Source organism: Hemitrygon akajei, chromosome 18, assembly GCF_048418815.1.
Source record: "Hemitrygon akajei chromosome 18, sHemAka1.3, whole genome shotgun sequence".
NCBI classification, from domain to species: domain Eukaryota; kingdom Metazoa; phylum Chordata; class Chondrichthyes; order Myliobatiformes; family Dasyatidae; genus Hemitrygon; species Hemitrygon akajei.
Window position 1 is genome coordinate 31,816,729 of NC_133141.1, and position 16,044 is coordinate 31,832,772.

The window sequence follows — 16,044 nt, forward strand, 5'->3', positions numbered from 1 at the left end:
AGCATTTTGTTTGTTTCCCTCCCACCCATCCCCTGGAAGCACCAAGGCCATGACTTAAATTGAGAAGAGACACAACCACAGTTTTCATTCCAAGGATCTTATTGAAACTTCTCAGAACATGAGGGCACAGAACAGGGGAGGTGTTTCCACCAGTGGGAGAGTCTTGAAAGATGAGAAACAGTTACAAGATTGGGTATGCAGTCATTGAAAACTGAGGGGTGCAGGGACTCATAGATTCAATCGGCATGGAAACAGGCCCTTTGGTCCAACATCCATGCCCACCAAGGTGACCATTTGCCTGCATTTTCACCCCATCCCTCTAATCCGTTCCTATCCATAAGCTTGTTCGTGTATTTTAAACATCATCATTGTATCCACGCCTACCACTTCTTTTGGCAGCTCATTCCATTTACCCACCAACATCTGTGTGAAAAAGCTGTCCCTCCAGTTCTCCCCTTCTCACCTTAAGACTTTGCCCTCTTGTTTTAGACTCCCCTACCCTCAGAAAAAGACTGTTTACATTCACTCTATCTATGCCTCTCTATAAAAACACTCCCCCAGTCGCCTATTTTCCAAGGAATAAAGTCCTAACCAGCCTAACCTTTCCCTATAACTTACTCTCTTGAATCCCGACAATATTCTCATAAATTTCCTCTGCACTCTTTCCAACCTCATGGCATCTTTCCTACAGTGGGGTGACCAAAACCGAACACAATAGTTCAGCAGTGGCCTCACAAACATCTTGTACAACTGCACCATAACATTCCAACTCCTGTACTCAGTGCCCTGACTGATGAGGGCCAGAGTCCAAGGGCATTCTTCACCAGCCTGTCTACCTGCAGCTCCACTTTGAGGGAGTCGCAGGAGGGTGGGGAATCTCTGGAATTCTCTGCAATGGAGAGACTGGATCACTGGGGAGATTTAAACAGGAGGGAGATAAATGTTTGAAGATTGGGAGATGTACAGAAGAGGAGTTTCAGTCCTGAGGTAGAGCAACCATTGAGAGATGGGACAGGTCTAAGAGGCTGAGTGGCCTACTTCTGCTCCCATTTCCCCATGTTTGTTGGTGGTGGTGGGGGCAGAGACCTTAACCCAGTTTTAACCAGTCTCTGGGTGACCTGCAACACTGCAGAGCGGGAGAAGGAAGTCAACCTAAAGTCCGTTTCTGGCCAGACCAGAATCAGAATCAGGTTTATTATCACTGGCACACTGTAGGTTGTGTAATTTGTTGTTCTGTGGCAGCAGTACAGTAGCAGGACATAAATACTACAAGTTACAATAAATTGTGCAGAAGAGGAATAATGAGGTGGTGTTCATGGGTTTATAAGCAGTTCAGAAATCGGATGGTGGAGGAGAAGAGGTTGTTCCTGAATCATTGAGTGTGGGTCTTCAGGATCCCATACCTCCTCCCTGATGGTACTAATGAGAAGAGGGCATGTCCTCGATGGTGACGGTCTCACTGATGGATGCCACCTTGAGGCACTGTCTCTGGAAGTTGTCCTCAATGGGGTGAATGGTCGCTTCTTCTGGATCTCAAATAGCGGACCCAGTGTAGGATGTTGTGGGACCCTCCCGGACTCATCCTCCCATTCTGAGTACTTGTTCCTCAGCCCTTCTGTCTGACTCATTGTGACAGCACAGGTGGATGAGGTGGTGAAGAAGGTACGGTACGTGGTTACTTGCCTTCATTAGGATAAGAGCAGGTACAGTACTGTGCAAAAGTCTTAGGCACATGTAAAAAATCTGTAAAGCGAAGATGCTTTCAAAAATAATGAAATAAAAAGTTACAAAATATCAAAAAATTACAAGAAAGAACAACAAACAGTAAAAAATTAAATCAAAATTTGGTGTGACTACCCTTTGTCTTTAAAAGTGCATTAGTTCTCCTAGGTACACTGTCATGCAGTTTTATATATATATATTTTTTAAAAAATAGGTAGGTTGTTCCGAGCATCTTGGAGAACTTACCACAGTTCTTCTGCAGACTTTGGCTGCCTCACTTGCTTCCGTCGCTCCAGGTAATCCTAGACCTCAAATTTCAGTTCAGGGCTTTGTGGAGGCCATACCATCTGTTGCAGAACTTCATGTTCTTCCATTTCACTGAAGATAGTTCTTTATGACTTTGGCTATGTGTTTGGGGTTATTGTCATGTTGTAGAATGAAATTGGGACTGATGAGACACCTCCCTGATGGGATTGCATGGGCAGACATTCATCCATGTAGCGGTCTCCAGCTCTTCTACGGACAAACTGCCTCCTCTTTGAGCCAAAATTTTCAGATTTTGACTTACCAGTCCAGAGTACTTACTGCCACTGTTCAGCACCTCAGTCCTTGTGTTTTAGTGTGTAGGTGAGTCTCTTGGTTTCGTTTCCACTTCGGAGAATGGCTTTTTGGCAGCAAGAAGAACACTTCTGACAAGAATTTTCTAGACTGTACAAGAGAGTACTTGCATTTCAGTGTTTTCTGCAAGTTCAGAGCTGATAGCAGTACTGGGCTTCTTCCGATTTAGAAGCAACGTCAGTTTGATGTATCTCCCGTCTGCTGCAGTCAGTTTCTGCAGCTGACCACTTTGCCACAGATTCACCTTTTAGTCTGGTTGTCCTTCTCCCAGTTTGATTCTTTCTACACCCATTTCAGTTAATCAGTTTAGTTCATTCAACTCATTATGTCATTGATCTGTTCGTTATCTTTGTTTAATCATGCACCGGGGATCTGAGATGGGAATTTTCCCCTGCCCAGACGAGGGGGGAAATGTGGGTTGGAATCTGGAATGCATTGTCTGAGTATGTGGTGGTGATAGAGATTCTCACAACCTTGGAAAATTATCTGGCAGAGAAGTTAAGGAATGAGTGTTGGTCTGCAGTGAGTTGTGTTCACAGCTCAGCACATCAGGAAACCAGACTCCCCTCAATGAACTCTGTCTACACTTCTCACTGTCTCAGTAAAGTAGCCAGAATAATCAGACCCCTCCCACCCCAGACATTCTCTCTTTTCACTTCTCCCATTGGGCAGAAGATAAAAAAGCCTGAAAGCACGTTACACCAGGTTCAAGGACAGCTTCTATCCCACTGTTATTAGACTATTGAACGGTCCTCTAATATGATCAGATGGACTTTCAACCTCTCATTCTACCTCATCATGGTCTTCACACCTTATTGTCTACCTGCTCTGCACTTTCTCTGTAACTGTGACACTTTATTCTACATTCTGTTGTTTTACCTTGTTCTACCTCAATGCACTGTGTAATGATCTGATCGGTATGAACAGTATGCAAGGCAAGATTTCCACTGTATCTCAGTACGTGTGACAGTAATAAAAGGCGGGAACTCCCAGTAGCACCCATTTCAGTTTGACTTCTCATTGCCATTCTGACATGCCTGCCCATGGCCTCGCTTGCTGCCATGATGAGGCCATACTCAGGGGAGGGGGGCGGAGTGTGAGAGAGGCTGGAAGAGACACCTCATATTCTGTCTGGGTAGCCTCCAATCTGATGACATGAACATTGATTTCTCTAACTTCTGGTAATTTCTCCTCCTTCCCCCTTTCTCCCTTTTCCATTCCCCATTCTGGTTACCCTCTCACCCCTTCTGTTCCTATCCTCCTTCATTTCCTTTCATGGTCTGCTGTCCTCTCCTATCTGATTCTTCTTCTTCAGCCCTTATCTCTTCCACCTATCCCCTCTCAGCTTCTTAGTTCATCCCCTGTTCCCCACCCACCTACCTTCCCCCTTACCTGGTCTCACCTGTTACATGCCAGCATATACTCCTTCACCCCCCCTCACCTTATTCTGACTTCTGTCCCTTTTCTTTCCAGTCCTGATAAAGGCTCTCAACTTGAAATGTTGACTATTTATTCCTCTCTATAGATCCTGCCCAACCTGCTGAGTTTCATGTGTTAATAAACCATTTACAATGGGATTGGTGAAGATGGGTGCTGGATGGTCAGCATAGACATGGTGGGCCAAATGGCCTATTTGTTTACTGTGTAACACACGCTCATGAGCCACTTTTCCATCCAGGTCAATAATTTGCCTTCAAGTCCATCATCATCCTCATTCAGTGAGCGTGTTCATCATCACCCACCAGACACCACGACTCCCAAAGGTTTGGTTCCTGTCTCATGTTCCCTATGTCCGTTGAGTCACCTCTCTATCTCCTCTCTTGCAGGGGAAGCCGTTTGTCTTCGACCGTGTGTTCCCAACCAACACCAGCCAGGATCAAGTCTACAATGCCTGTGCCAAGCAGATTGTGCGAGGTGTGAACTGGTCTTGCAGGTGGACATCTTGGGGAGGGTTAATGGCCATTGGCTAGACCAAGCTTAATTCAGCACAGAAGTTGACACAGACATCGTGTGAAAGGGCCTCTTCCTATTTTACTCTGTTCTATGTTCTAAAGTGAGAGGGGGGGGGGGTGGAGCTGGGACAGAAGAGGAGGCAGGGCCTGAGGTAGATCAGCCATGATCATATTGAGAGGTAGGACAGAATAGATGGGTCGAGTGGCCTTCTGTAACTCCTATTTCTATGTACTTATGTTCACTTGAGTAACCAGGCAGACAGAGAGAGAGAGAAAGAGAGAGAGAGAGAGAGAGAGAGAGAGAGAGAGAGATCTTGGCAAGGGATGGATTAAGAAAGAATAAACTCAGGAGATTCTGCCGATGCAGTAAATCTTGAACAACACACACAAAATGTGTGTAGCAGGTCATGATCTATGGAGGAAAATAAACAGTTAACCTTTTGGACTGAGACCCTCTTGATTAAGAAAGAGTGCAAGGGAGAGAAAGATTATATGAAAGAGAGAAAGAGTAAATGTACCTTAGTAAGAGAGGGAAGTCTGTCTATGTGTGTGCGAGAGAGAGGGGGGGGGGGGGGGTGGTGGGGAGAGAGAGAAAAAGAAGGGAGCCCAGGGGACAGCTGGCAAGTGTACTGTAGGTATGTGAGTGAAAGACAGAGCACAGGAATGACGGAGGCCTGAGAGAGTGAGAAGGAATGCAAGCAAGGTTGCTCATACAAGTGAGACTGAAGGAAGGCAGGAGAAACTGTGCAGTGGACAGAGGGTGGATTAAACAGAGTACAAGGGAGAGGGTTTGCAAGAGATAGAGTGTTGGCAGAAAGGCTACAGGGAATGCAGGAGGGTGAGGGAGGGAGTGTGGAGATGCGGGTGGGGGAGCCGGAATGTGAAAGACAACAAGAGTGATGGAGTGTCAAAAATAGCAGTTTATAAACTCAGGAGTGTGAGAGAGTGAGAGAGGGGTAGGGGGACGGGTGTGTGTGAGAAGGGCTGGGAGAGAGAGGGGGAGTGTGAGAGAGACTGGGAGAGAGAGGGGGAGTTTGGGAGAAGGGCAGTGTGAGAGAGACTGGGAGAGAGAGGGGGAGAGTGAGAGACACTGGGAGAGAAACAGGGTGCATGAGAGAGACTGGGGAGAGACAGAGTGTGAGAGAGACTGGGAGAGGGGGTAGTGTGAGAGAGACTGGGGAGAGACAGTGAGTGTGAGAGAGACTGAGAGAGGGGGGAGTGTGAGAGAGACTGGGAGAGACAGGGAGTGAGAGAGACTGGGGAGAGACAGGGAGTGTGAGAGAGAGTGTGAGAGAGACTGGGGAGAGACAGTGAGTGTGAGAGAGACTGAGAGAGGGGGGAGTGTGAGAGAGACTGGGAGAGACAGGGAGTGTGAGAGAGACTGGGGAGAGACAGGGAGTGTGAGAGAGAGTGGGAGAGGGGGAGTGGAGAGACTGGGAGGGAATGAATAGGACAGAATGAGGGTTTGCATGGGAGTGGGAGAGAGAGTGAGGGAAACGGAGAGAGAGAGAGATGCGCTGGATAGATTGGCAATAAACAACTTAGAGAGAATGAGTGTGAAGTTCATGGTCTTTTTCCCAGGTATATGTAGGCTTCTGTTAGTCTCAATAGACCATGGATTTTCGCCTTGGAAAGTTTCCAGGGCGCAAGCCTGGGCAAGATTGTATGGACGACCAGCAGTTGCCCAAGCTACAAGTCTCCCCTCTCCACGCCACCAATGTTGTCCAAGGGAAGGGCATTTTCCCAGGACTGGGAGTCTAAAGCACAGGTTTAAGGTGAAAAGGGAAAGATTTAAATAGCATCCAAGGGGCATCTTTTTCACACAGAGGGTGGTTGGTATATGGAAGTAGAAAGTGGTAGAAGTGAGTATTGTTACAATGTTTAAACAAAACACTTAGATAGCTATGTGGGTAGGGTAAGTTTAGAGGGATGTGGGGAGTATGGTGCTCCCTCTTCACTGCTGCTACCTCAGTGCTGCTTCCATCTCACCACCTTTTAACATCCCACTGACTGTAATTTTGCCCCATCATCTGCCTGTCCTTCCTCACAGTCTCACTACACACTGCATCTGCCAACTGCCCCATCCTCAGCCCTATCACTCCAGTTCCCATCCCCCTGCCAAATTAGTTTAAACCCTCCCCAATGGCTCTAGCAAACCTGCCCACAAGGGTATTGGTCCCCCTCAAGTTCAGGTGTAAACCATCCCCTTTGTACAGGTCATATATTCCCCAGATGAGATCCCAGTGATCCAGAAATCTGAAACCCTGCCCTCCCCTGCACCAATTCCTCAGCCATGAATTCACTTGCCAAATCATCCTTTTTTTAACCACAGGCAGCAATCCGGAGACTACTACCCTTGAGGTCCTGCTTTCCAACTTTCCACCTAAGTCCTTATATTCTCTCTTCAGGACCTTATCCCTTTTCCTACCTATGTCATTGGTGCTAGTATGTACCAAGATGTCCGGCTGTCCATCCTCCCCCTTCAGAATGCTGTGGACCTGATTCGACACATCCCTGACCTGGCACCTGGGAGGTAAAGTCCCATCCAGGTGTCTCTGTCACGTCCACAGAATCTGCTTTCTGCTTCTCTAGTTATGGAATCCCCCATCACTACTGCACTCCTCTTCACCTCCCTTCCCTTCTGAGCCATGGAGACACACTCAATGCCAGAGAGCTGGTCATCTGCCTCGACAGTATCCAAAACGGTTACACTTATTACTGAGGGAAATGGCTGCCTATTCCCTTTCCCTCTCCTGACAGCCATCTAGCAGTCACCTGCCTCCTGCAACTGACTACCTCCCTGTAACTCCTCTCTGTCACTTCTTCAGTCTCCTGTATGAGCCGAAGGCCATCGAGGTGCAATTCCCCTTCCTAAACATGGTCTCTGAGGAGCTGCAGCTCGATACACTTCATGCAGATGTAGCTGTCAGGGAGACTGGAGGTCCGACTCATTACTCCCACCTCACCGTCCCTCCCACAGCCCGGCACTCCCTCCCACAGTGTGGCTCTCCCTCAAGGCAAATCAGCCGATGAGTTTGGCAGGAGAGTTTCACCAACACTCTTCTCCTTCCCGTTACAGATGTGTTGGCAGGATACAATGGTACCATTTTTGCCTACGGACAGACCTCATCTGGGAAGACACACACCATGGAGGTAAGCTGGAAAGTGCCTGGAGTCCACGACCCCCTGGTGCCTGGTGAACTGGGAGGCGAGCAACACACTATCTGTGGGAGGAACTCAATGGGTCGAGCAGCGTCTGCAGGAGGGAAGAGGAACTGTCGACGCTGCAGGTCAAGACCCAGCAGTGGAATGGGGTCGTGTAACTCGGTGGAAAACTTTAAGGAAGGTAGAAGGGCAAAAGGGGAGGGGGTACATCTGGAGCTCAGAGTCAGAGTAATACAGCAGGGAAACAGGCCCTTCGGCCCATCAGATCCATGCCAGCCACAGCATCCTCCCTGCTCGTCCCAGTTGCCCACATTCAGCCCATAACCCTCTATGTACCTGTCCAAATGCCTCTTAAATGTTACAGTCATACCCAAGTTGTCCACTTCTTCTGGCAGCTCATTCTATGTACTCACTGCCCTCTGTGCAAAGAAGATACCTCTTAGGTCTCTTTTAAATCTCTCCCTTCTTAAATTCATAGACTCATAGAGCACCACAGCATAAAAAAAACATTTGGCCCATCTAGTCCATGCTGAACTGTAACTGTGCCTGGTCCCATCGACCTGCACCCAGACCACAGCCCTCCGCACCTCTCCCATCCATATACCTGTCCAAACTTCTCTTAAATGTCACAATTGAACCCACTTCCACTGGCAGCTTGTTCCACACTCGCACCATCCTCTGAGTGAAGAAGTTTCCCCTCATGTTCCTGTTAAATATTTCACCTTTCATCTCACCCAACCTCAGTGGAAAAAGCCTGCTTACACTTACCCTATCTATACTCATAATTTTGATCTACACTCCACAAAATTAAAAATTCTGGACAGCGAGGAGTTTGTAGTGGGATTCTGGACCCATTGAAAAATGGGATGGAAAATAATGCAGAAAGTGCAAGGTATTGCACAGAGCCAGACTCAATGCCAGAGTCCTGACTGCTGAGGCTTTCCCGTTAGATCATCCCCACCACCTTCCCCCACCCAACAACGGCATCCAAAACAATATTCTTGTTATTGAGTGGAACGGCCACAGGGGTACCCTCCACTGGCTGTTTATACCCCTTTTCTCACCTGACAGTCACCTAATTACCTATGTTCTGCTTGCTTTTTAAATCTCATGCTCACTCACCATAGGCAATGGCTTGTGCAATTTCAATCTCCCCAACCCTGACCATCCACTTTATTCATGCTCCTCATGGTTTTATAAACATCTCTGAGTTCATCTCTCATTCTCCTACACTCCAAGGGATAAAGATCTAGCCTAGCCAACCTCTCCTGATAATTCTGGTCCAGTACATCTGTTCTGCACCCTAAATGCCTTTCCTAAAACAGGGTGACCAAACTGTTCCCAACACTCCAAATAAGCTGTGTATTTGTACTCCAAAGTCCCTGTGTTCCACAACACTCGTCAGTGCCCTGCCATTTACTCTATATGTCTGAATGTCCAAAATCCATTATCACACACTTAGCCAAGTTGAAGTCCTTTTGCTTTCCCACCTCTGTTGAGTGGGAGGAGTTAGGGATAGGCTGGCCCAATGAGATGGGCTGAACAGTCCCCTCCTACATTGTGGGTTACCAGTGCCACTGTGAATGCCCTCTAACAGCCTCTGTCTTGCAGGGCTCTTTGCATGACACACACTTGATGGGCATCATACCCAGGATCGCGCATGACATCTTCAACCATATATACGCCATGGACGAGAACCTAGAGTTTCACATAAAGGTAGGACATATGGGATTCATTGGGGATGGGTCTGGGGAAATGGGAACATAAGGAAACAGGAGCAAGAGTCGCTTGCTATGCCCCTAATCACTGCTGCTCATAATTTTGTCCACATGGTAATGTCAGACTCAAAGACAAGTTCAGTATCACATGTCATAAAGTCAAATCGTACTTCTAACTTGTAGAGCCATGGATGTGGAGAGTGTTCCATCGCACTCCTGACCTGTAGACGGTGGAGAGGTAATGTGGTGGATGTGGAGTGTATGGACTAAGTCCACCCAAGCAAGTGGTGAGTGTTCCATCACTCTCCTGACCTGCAGACGGTGGAGAGGTAATGTGGTGGATGTGGAGTACATGGACTAACTCCACCTGGGCAAGTGGAGAGTGTTCCATCACACTTCTGTCCTGTACATGGTGGAGAGGTAACGTGGTGGATATGGAATACATGGACTAACTCCACCTGGGCAAGTGGGGAGTGTTCCATCACACTCCTGACCTGTAGACGGTGGAGAGGTAATGTGGTGGATGTGGAAAACATGGACTAACTCCACCCAGGCAAGTGCAGGGTGAAGTTGAGTTGATTTATTGTTATATGGTCAAGTCCATGTGTGCACAGGAACAAACTTACTTGCGGCAGCATCACAGATACAAAGCATCAGAGACACACTATTCAGAAGAAAAATAGAAATCAAACTTAAATTATACACAATTTTTCCAAGAAAGAAACACAATTAGAACAAACAAAGATTCCATTGTAGTATGAAGTGGTCACAGTGTTGCTGTACTGAGGTGGTGATCAGGGTTGTGCTGGTTGGTTCAGGAACCAAATGTTTGAAGGGAAGTAGCTGTTCCTGAACCTGCTGGTGTGGGACTTCAGGCTTCTGTACATCCTGCCCGATTGCAGCTGTGAGAAGATGGGATGGCCCGGATGGTGGGGATCTCTGATGATGGATGTTGCCCTTTTGAGGCAGCACTTCCTGTAGATACTACCCATGGTGGGGAGGGAGGGATGTGCCTGTGATGTACTGGGCAGAATCCACTACTTCCTGTACTTCCGTACATTCCAGTGTATTTGAATCACCATAGTAGACCGTGATGTAACCAGTCAGGATATTTCCAACAGTACTTGGGTAGAAATTTGTTCAGTGACATGAACCTCCTTACTGTCTTGAGGAAGTAAAGGCACTGGTGTGCCTTCTTTGTGATTGCATCTGTCTGCTGGGCCCAGGACAGGTCATCTGAGGTGCTACGCCCAGGGATTTAAAACTGCTGACTCTCTCCACCACCAATCCCCCAATGTCAACTGGCGCATGTTTGCCCTCCTTTCTCTTCCTGAAGTCCACAATCAGCTGACATTGCTGTGGCACCTTTCAACCAGGAGTCCGGTCTCACTCCTGTACGCTGACTCCTCACCATGTGATCCGTCCAACACTTTATTGTCGTCAGTGAATTTGTAGATTGCATTGGAGCTTTGCCTAGCCACACAGACGTGTGTGTACAAAGAATAGAGCAGGGGACTAAGCACTTGAAGTGCACCGTGTCTCCCGATGAGAAAGTCAAGGATCCAGTTGCAGAGGGAGGCAATGATAATTCTCAATAGGATGCTTTCCCCTGTGTATGTACACTTTTAAATTCAACTTATCGGGTGCTCTCTCAGCACGCTCTGCTCCAGGGAGAACAAGCACAGCCTCTCCTTGTAACTGAGACACTTCACACCAGGCAATGTCCTGGTGAGTCTCTCCTGCACCATCCTCGGTACAATCACATCCTCCCCACAGCACGGTGACCAGAACTGAGTGCGATATTCCAGCTATGGTCTAACTTTAAAGAATTGTACCATCAGTTCAATTTGTGTTCAGTTCGGGAAGGATGTGAAAGCGTAGAGGAGATTTACCAGGACGTTGGCTGGAATAGAGAGCATGTTTTATTTGTAGTTATTCAGAGTGGAACAGGCCCTTTGAACCAAACTACATCCCCTCCACTCACCCCCCCCCCCTACCCCCGTAATCACTGATTTAATCTGAGCCTAATCACAGGACAATTTACAATGACCAATTAACCGACTAACCAATATGTCTCTGGACTGTGAGTGGAAACCAAAGCATTCCAAGGGAAGGATGTACAGAGTCCTTACACGTGACATCAGGATTGAACTCCGACATGCCGAGCTGTCATACTGTCGTGCTAACTGCTACACTACCACGGTGCCCAGTGAGGATAGGTCGAGCGAGCTAAGGCATTTCTCTTTGGAGCGAAGGAGGGTGGGAGGTGCCACCGTATTGTTGCCACACAACAACAATTTTCACAACATATGTTCATGATAACAAACCTGTTTCTGATTTTGGTCTAGGCAGTATTGGACTTTGGGTTGACCTCCCTCTCCCGCACCGCACTGTTCAGGTCACCCAGAGGCTGGTTAAAACTGGGTTCAGGTCTTTGTCCCCATCACCATCAAAGAACATGGAGCAGGAGTTGGCCACTCGGTCCCTCAAGTTTTCGATGGCAGTGATGTATCAAGATCATTCATTCCCTTTCTCCTCCTCAGGTTTCCTACTTTGAGATCTACATGGACAAGATACGTGACCTGCTCGATGGTAAGTCACACTCTAGTGCACGGCAGGTCACACCTTGATCTGGAGAAGCCACTTGGCCCTTCAATCTTGTACTGACCCCTTTGATGGAGCCTTCCAATTTGTCTTGTTTTCACCTCTGACCAGTTGTTCAGTTCTACAGCATGAAAATAGGCTCTTTGGCCAAACTTGTCCAAGTTACCCACCTGGAGCTAATCCCATTGGCCCACATCCCTCTAAACCAGGGGTTCCCAACCTTTTTTTTATGCCATGGACTAATAACATTGAACAAGGAGTCCGTGGACCCCAGGTTGGGAACCCCAGCTCTGAACCTTTCATTTCCATCAACCTGTCCAATCAACATCTAAACACTGTAAATGAGCCTGACTCAACCACTTCCTCTGGCAGCTTGTTCTATACACCCACCACTCTCTGGGTGAAAAAGTTGCCCCTATTAAATCTCTCCCCTCTCACCTTAAACCTGTGTCCTCTAGTTCTTGATTCACCAACCCTGGGGATAAAGACTGTGTACATTCACATCCTCATAATTTTCATCACTGAAGTCAACCCTCATTCCCCTGCAGTCCCAGATTGGCCAACCTCTTCCGATAACTGTGGCCCTCTCAATGCCGGCAACGTGCTTTACAAACCTCTACATAATATGGAATGAGAGATTGAATAGGAACTCAAGGGCAACCTTTTCACTCAGAGGGTGAGCCGGATATGGAAAGAGCTGCCAGAGGAAGTGGTTAAGGCCCTTTCCATAAACACCACATACCACCATCTTCCTGGAGAAAGGAACCCTTGGGTCCTATTTAAATATTACTGCTCTCAGCTTTTAAAGCTACACCCCATAGTTCTGGATAACCTTTCACTGTGTGAAAAACATGCCCTCTCACTTTAAATCATGTGCCTTTTAGTTTTAGACTCCCCTACCCTGGGGAAAGGTCTGTGGCCACCCACCCTATCTAGCCCCTTCATACTTTTAGAAGCCTCTATTAGGTCACCCCTTAGCCAACTTTGCTCCAGGGAGAACGGTCCCAGCCTGTCTAGCCCCAGCCTCTTCTTATATCTCAAGTCCTCCAGTCCTGGTAACATGCTGATGAAACCTTTGTGCACCATCACAACTTAATGACATTCTTCTTTGCAGAATTTCCAATGATTTCTGCTTTCTGGTTGTTCCTGTCAGACCAGCTTCCAGCAGCCCACATCCCAGATGTCAGCTGTTCAACCTGTCCCAGCAATCTCCCCCCTCCTTCTCAATGATTTCCTCTTTGCTCATTCCCAGAATCCCCAACTTGAGCAGAAATTTGACTGAAACTCATCTTAACTTGCCATTCACAGAATGATTCTCACTTGCTTGGGAACTGCATTCTGTTTTATCTCACAGGAAGTGTGGGATGGGATGACATGGAGGGAGCTTTATTCTGTGTCTGACCTGGGATTGTGTGATGGGTCGGTGTGGAGGGAGATTCACTCTGTGTCTGACCCTGGGAGTGTGTGATGGGATGGTGTGGGGGGAGATTCACTCCGTGTCTGACCCCGGAGTGTGTGATGGGACAGTGTGGAGGGAGATTCACTCTGTGTCTGACCCTGGGAGTGTGTGATGGGACAGTGTGGAGGGAGATTCACTCTGTGTCTGACCCTGGGAGTGTGTGATGGGATGGTGTGGGGGGAGATTCACTCCGTGTCTGACCCCGGGAGTGTGTGATGGGACAGTGTGGAGGGAGATTCACTCTGAGTCTGACCCTGGGAGTGTGTGCGGGAACGGTGTGGCGGGAGATTCACTATATGTCTATTTTACTGAGCCTGTGCTCACATTATGAAATTAAAATGTTTTCTCTGTTCCCTAGTGGCAAAGACGAACCTTTCTGTGCATGAGGACAAGAACAGAGTTCCTTTTGTTAAGGTGAGGAACAGTAGGGGATGAGCCTATGGGTTATGCCAATGGATTGAGGAGTCTGTTTTCGTTGTCAGATGTGATAATGCAGCAAATCTGCTGTTCTGACTGAGTTCCTACCTGCTGTTTGTTTTCTGTCTCTCGTAGTGTATGATTGGGAGTGCAAACAGAATTTCACAGTGTGTCTAACCCCAGGAATGTGTGATGGGACGGTGTGGAGGGAGATTCACTCTGTGTCTGACCCAGGGAGTGTGTGATGGGACTGTGTGGAGGGAGATTCACTCTGTGTCTGACCCAGGGAGTGTGTGATGGGACGGTGTGGAGGGAGCTTCACTCTGTGTCTGACCCTGGGAGTGTGTGATGGGACAGTGTGGAGGGAGATTCACTCTGTGTCTGACCCCGGGAGTGTGTGATGGGACAGTGTGGAGGGAGATTCACTCTGTATCTCACCCCGGGAGTGTGTGATGGGACGGTGTGGAGAGATCTTTATCTTCACCTCTTGCCCCTGTAGATCTGTTTGGTGTGTACTCTGTCTCTGTAACCAAATGGTTTCTTCTCCCTCGCTCTTTGAGATGGAAGTCGAATCATTGACTGGTCGTCTTGCTGTCTTGCAGGGTTGCACGGAGCGGTTTGTTTCCAGCCCAGAGGAGGTGATGGATGTGATAGACGAAGGGAAATGCAATCGTCACGTCGCAGTCACCAGTACGTGAAGGATCCCCTCTCTGTTCTGGGCTCCTCAGCTTCCTCCCCACCTGTCCATACCCAAATCTCCTTCTCCCTTCCTGAGTCCAATGCCATGTGATTTAATCCTGATCAGTGTGAGGTGATACAATTTGAGAGGGCAAGCAAGAGTCAGATTGTGGTGTAAGGTTGAGCCCCCGGAAGTGTTGACATTGGGGATTGAGTCTGTGGATCACTGAAGGAGGCACCACAGGTAGATAAGGTGGTGAAGGAGGCGAGCAGGATTCTTGCCTTCATTGGTCCTGGCATGGAATACAACAGCATGTTGAACATCACAAAACATTGGTCAGTCCACAACTGGAACACTGTGTGCAGTTCTGGGCACCACACTCTTTGAAGGAAGTGACTGTACCAGAGAGGGTGTAGAGGAGTTGTTTGGATTTCAGTGCTTCTGTTATAAGGAGAGACTGGAGAGGTGGGGTTGCTTTTCCTTGGAGCAGAGGAGGATCAAATTGAGGTGTATAAAATCAGTAGAGGGAAAGATGAAAGTCCAAGTCAGAGGTTTATTGTCACAGGTGCAATGAAAAACAATGCAGTAACACAGGCACAGAGCATCAGAGACACAACATTCACAAGAAAACATAATTAGCAAAGTCAAAGTGGAGATTATTGTCACCTGTACAGGTCCCTGTGTGCACAGATGCAACGAAAAACTGACAGCAGCTTCACAGGCACAGAGCATCTGAAACACAGCATTCACAAGGAGACATAAGTGTTACATAATTTTAAACAACACATGATTAAAACAAAAAATGACATGCAAACTGATCAAAATGGTGCTAAACAGTAGTGATCAGGGTTGTGCCGGTTGGTTCAGGAACCGAATGGTTGAAGGGAAGTAGCTGTTCCTGAACCTGGTGGTGTGGGACTTCAGGCTTCTGTACCTCCTGCCCGATGGGAGCTGTGAGAAGATGGGATGGCCCGGATGGTGGGGATCTCTGATGATGGACGTTGCCTTCTTGAGGCAGCACCTCCTGTAGATACTACCCACGGTGGGGAGGGATGTGCCCGTGATGTATTGGGCAGAGTCCACCGCTCTCTGCAGCTTCTTGCATTCCTGCACGTTCAATCATGATGCAACCAGTCAGGACATCTGTAGAAGTTTGTTACAGGACTTGGTGATTATTTTTCCCACATGGTGGGAGTGTCTAAGAGGACCTGGGTTGAAGGTGCGAGGTAGGTTTCAAGGGGATCTAAGGAGGGAAAATATTTCCCCAGTCAGGGTGGGATTGGGGGTTGGAATATGCATTGAGAGGGTTGATGAGGCAGAGAGACTCACAACATTGAAAAAGCACTTGAATCACCATGGACAAAGTGCTGGTAAATGGGATTAGTGTAGATAAATGTATACAGTTCTGCTTGCCCCATTATACAGTGGATGTAGAAGATCTGAAAAGGTTCAGAATAGATTCTGAAAAGCAGGCCTTCAAGGGGAGTAATCTTTGGACTGCTTACCACACCAGTGAGGATAAGAATAAGAGTATTTGGCAGATGATTGCGTAGCTGAAGCAGGGGTTCAGATTTCTGGATCATTGAGATCTCTTCTGGGGAAGGTATGACCTGTACAAAAGGGACAGGTTACAATGGAATTCAAGAGGGACCAATATTGAGCTGTTGGGGAAGAGTTTAAATCAGGGATTCCCAACCTCTTTTATGCTAT

The 16,044-nt window shown here is 47.7% G+C and overlaps 1 protein-coding gene across 2 annotated transcripts in view; it reads left to right on the forward strand.

The window, feature by feature from the left end:
* Positions 1-16,044, forward strand: part of kif5ab (kinesin family member 5A, b) — an 88,803-nt gene that overhangs the window by 10,630 nt on the left and 62,129 nt on the right. For both annotated transcript variants that reach the window (XM_073071241.1, XM_073071243.1), the window contains exons 2-7: positions 4,167-4,254; positions 7,372-7,445; positions 9,069-9,173; positions 11,719-11,767; positions 13,597-13,652; positions 14,258-14,345. In XM_073071241.1, the coding sequence (XP_072927342.1) occupies positions 4,167-4,254; positions 7,372-7,445; positions 9,069-9,173; positions 11,719-11,767; positions 13,597-13,652; positions 14,258-14,345 (460 nt within the window). The remainder of the gene's footprint in view (positions 1-4,166; positions 4,255-7,371; positions 7,446-9,068; positions 9,174-11,718; positions 11,768-13,596; positions 13,653-14,257; positions 14,346-16,044) is intronic.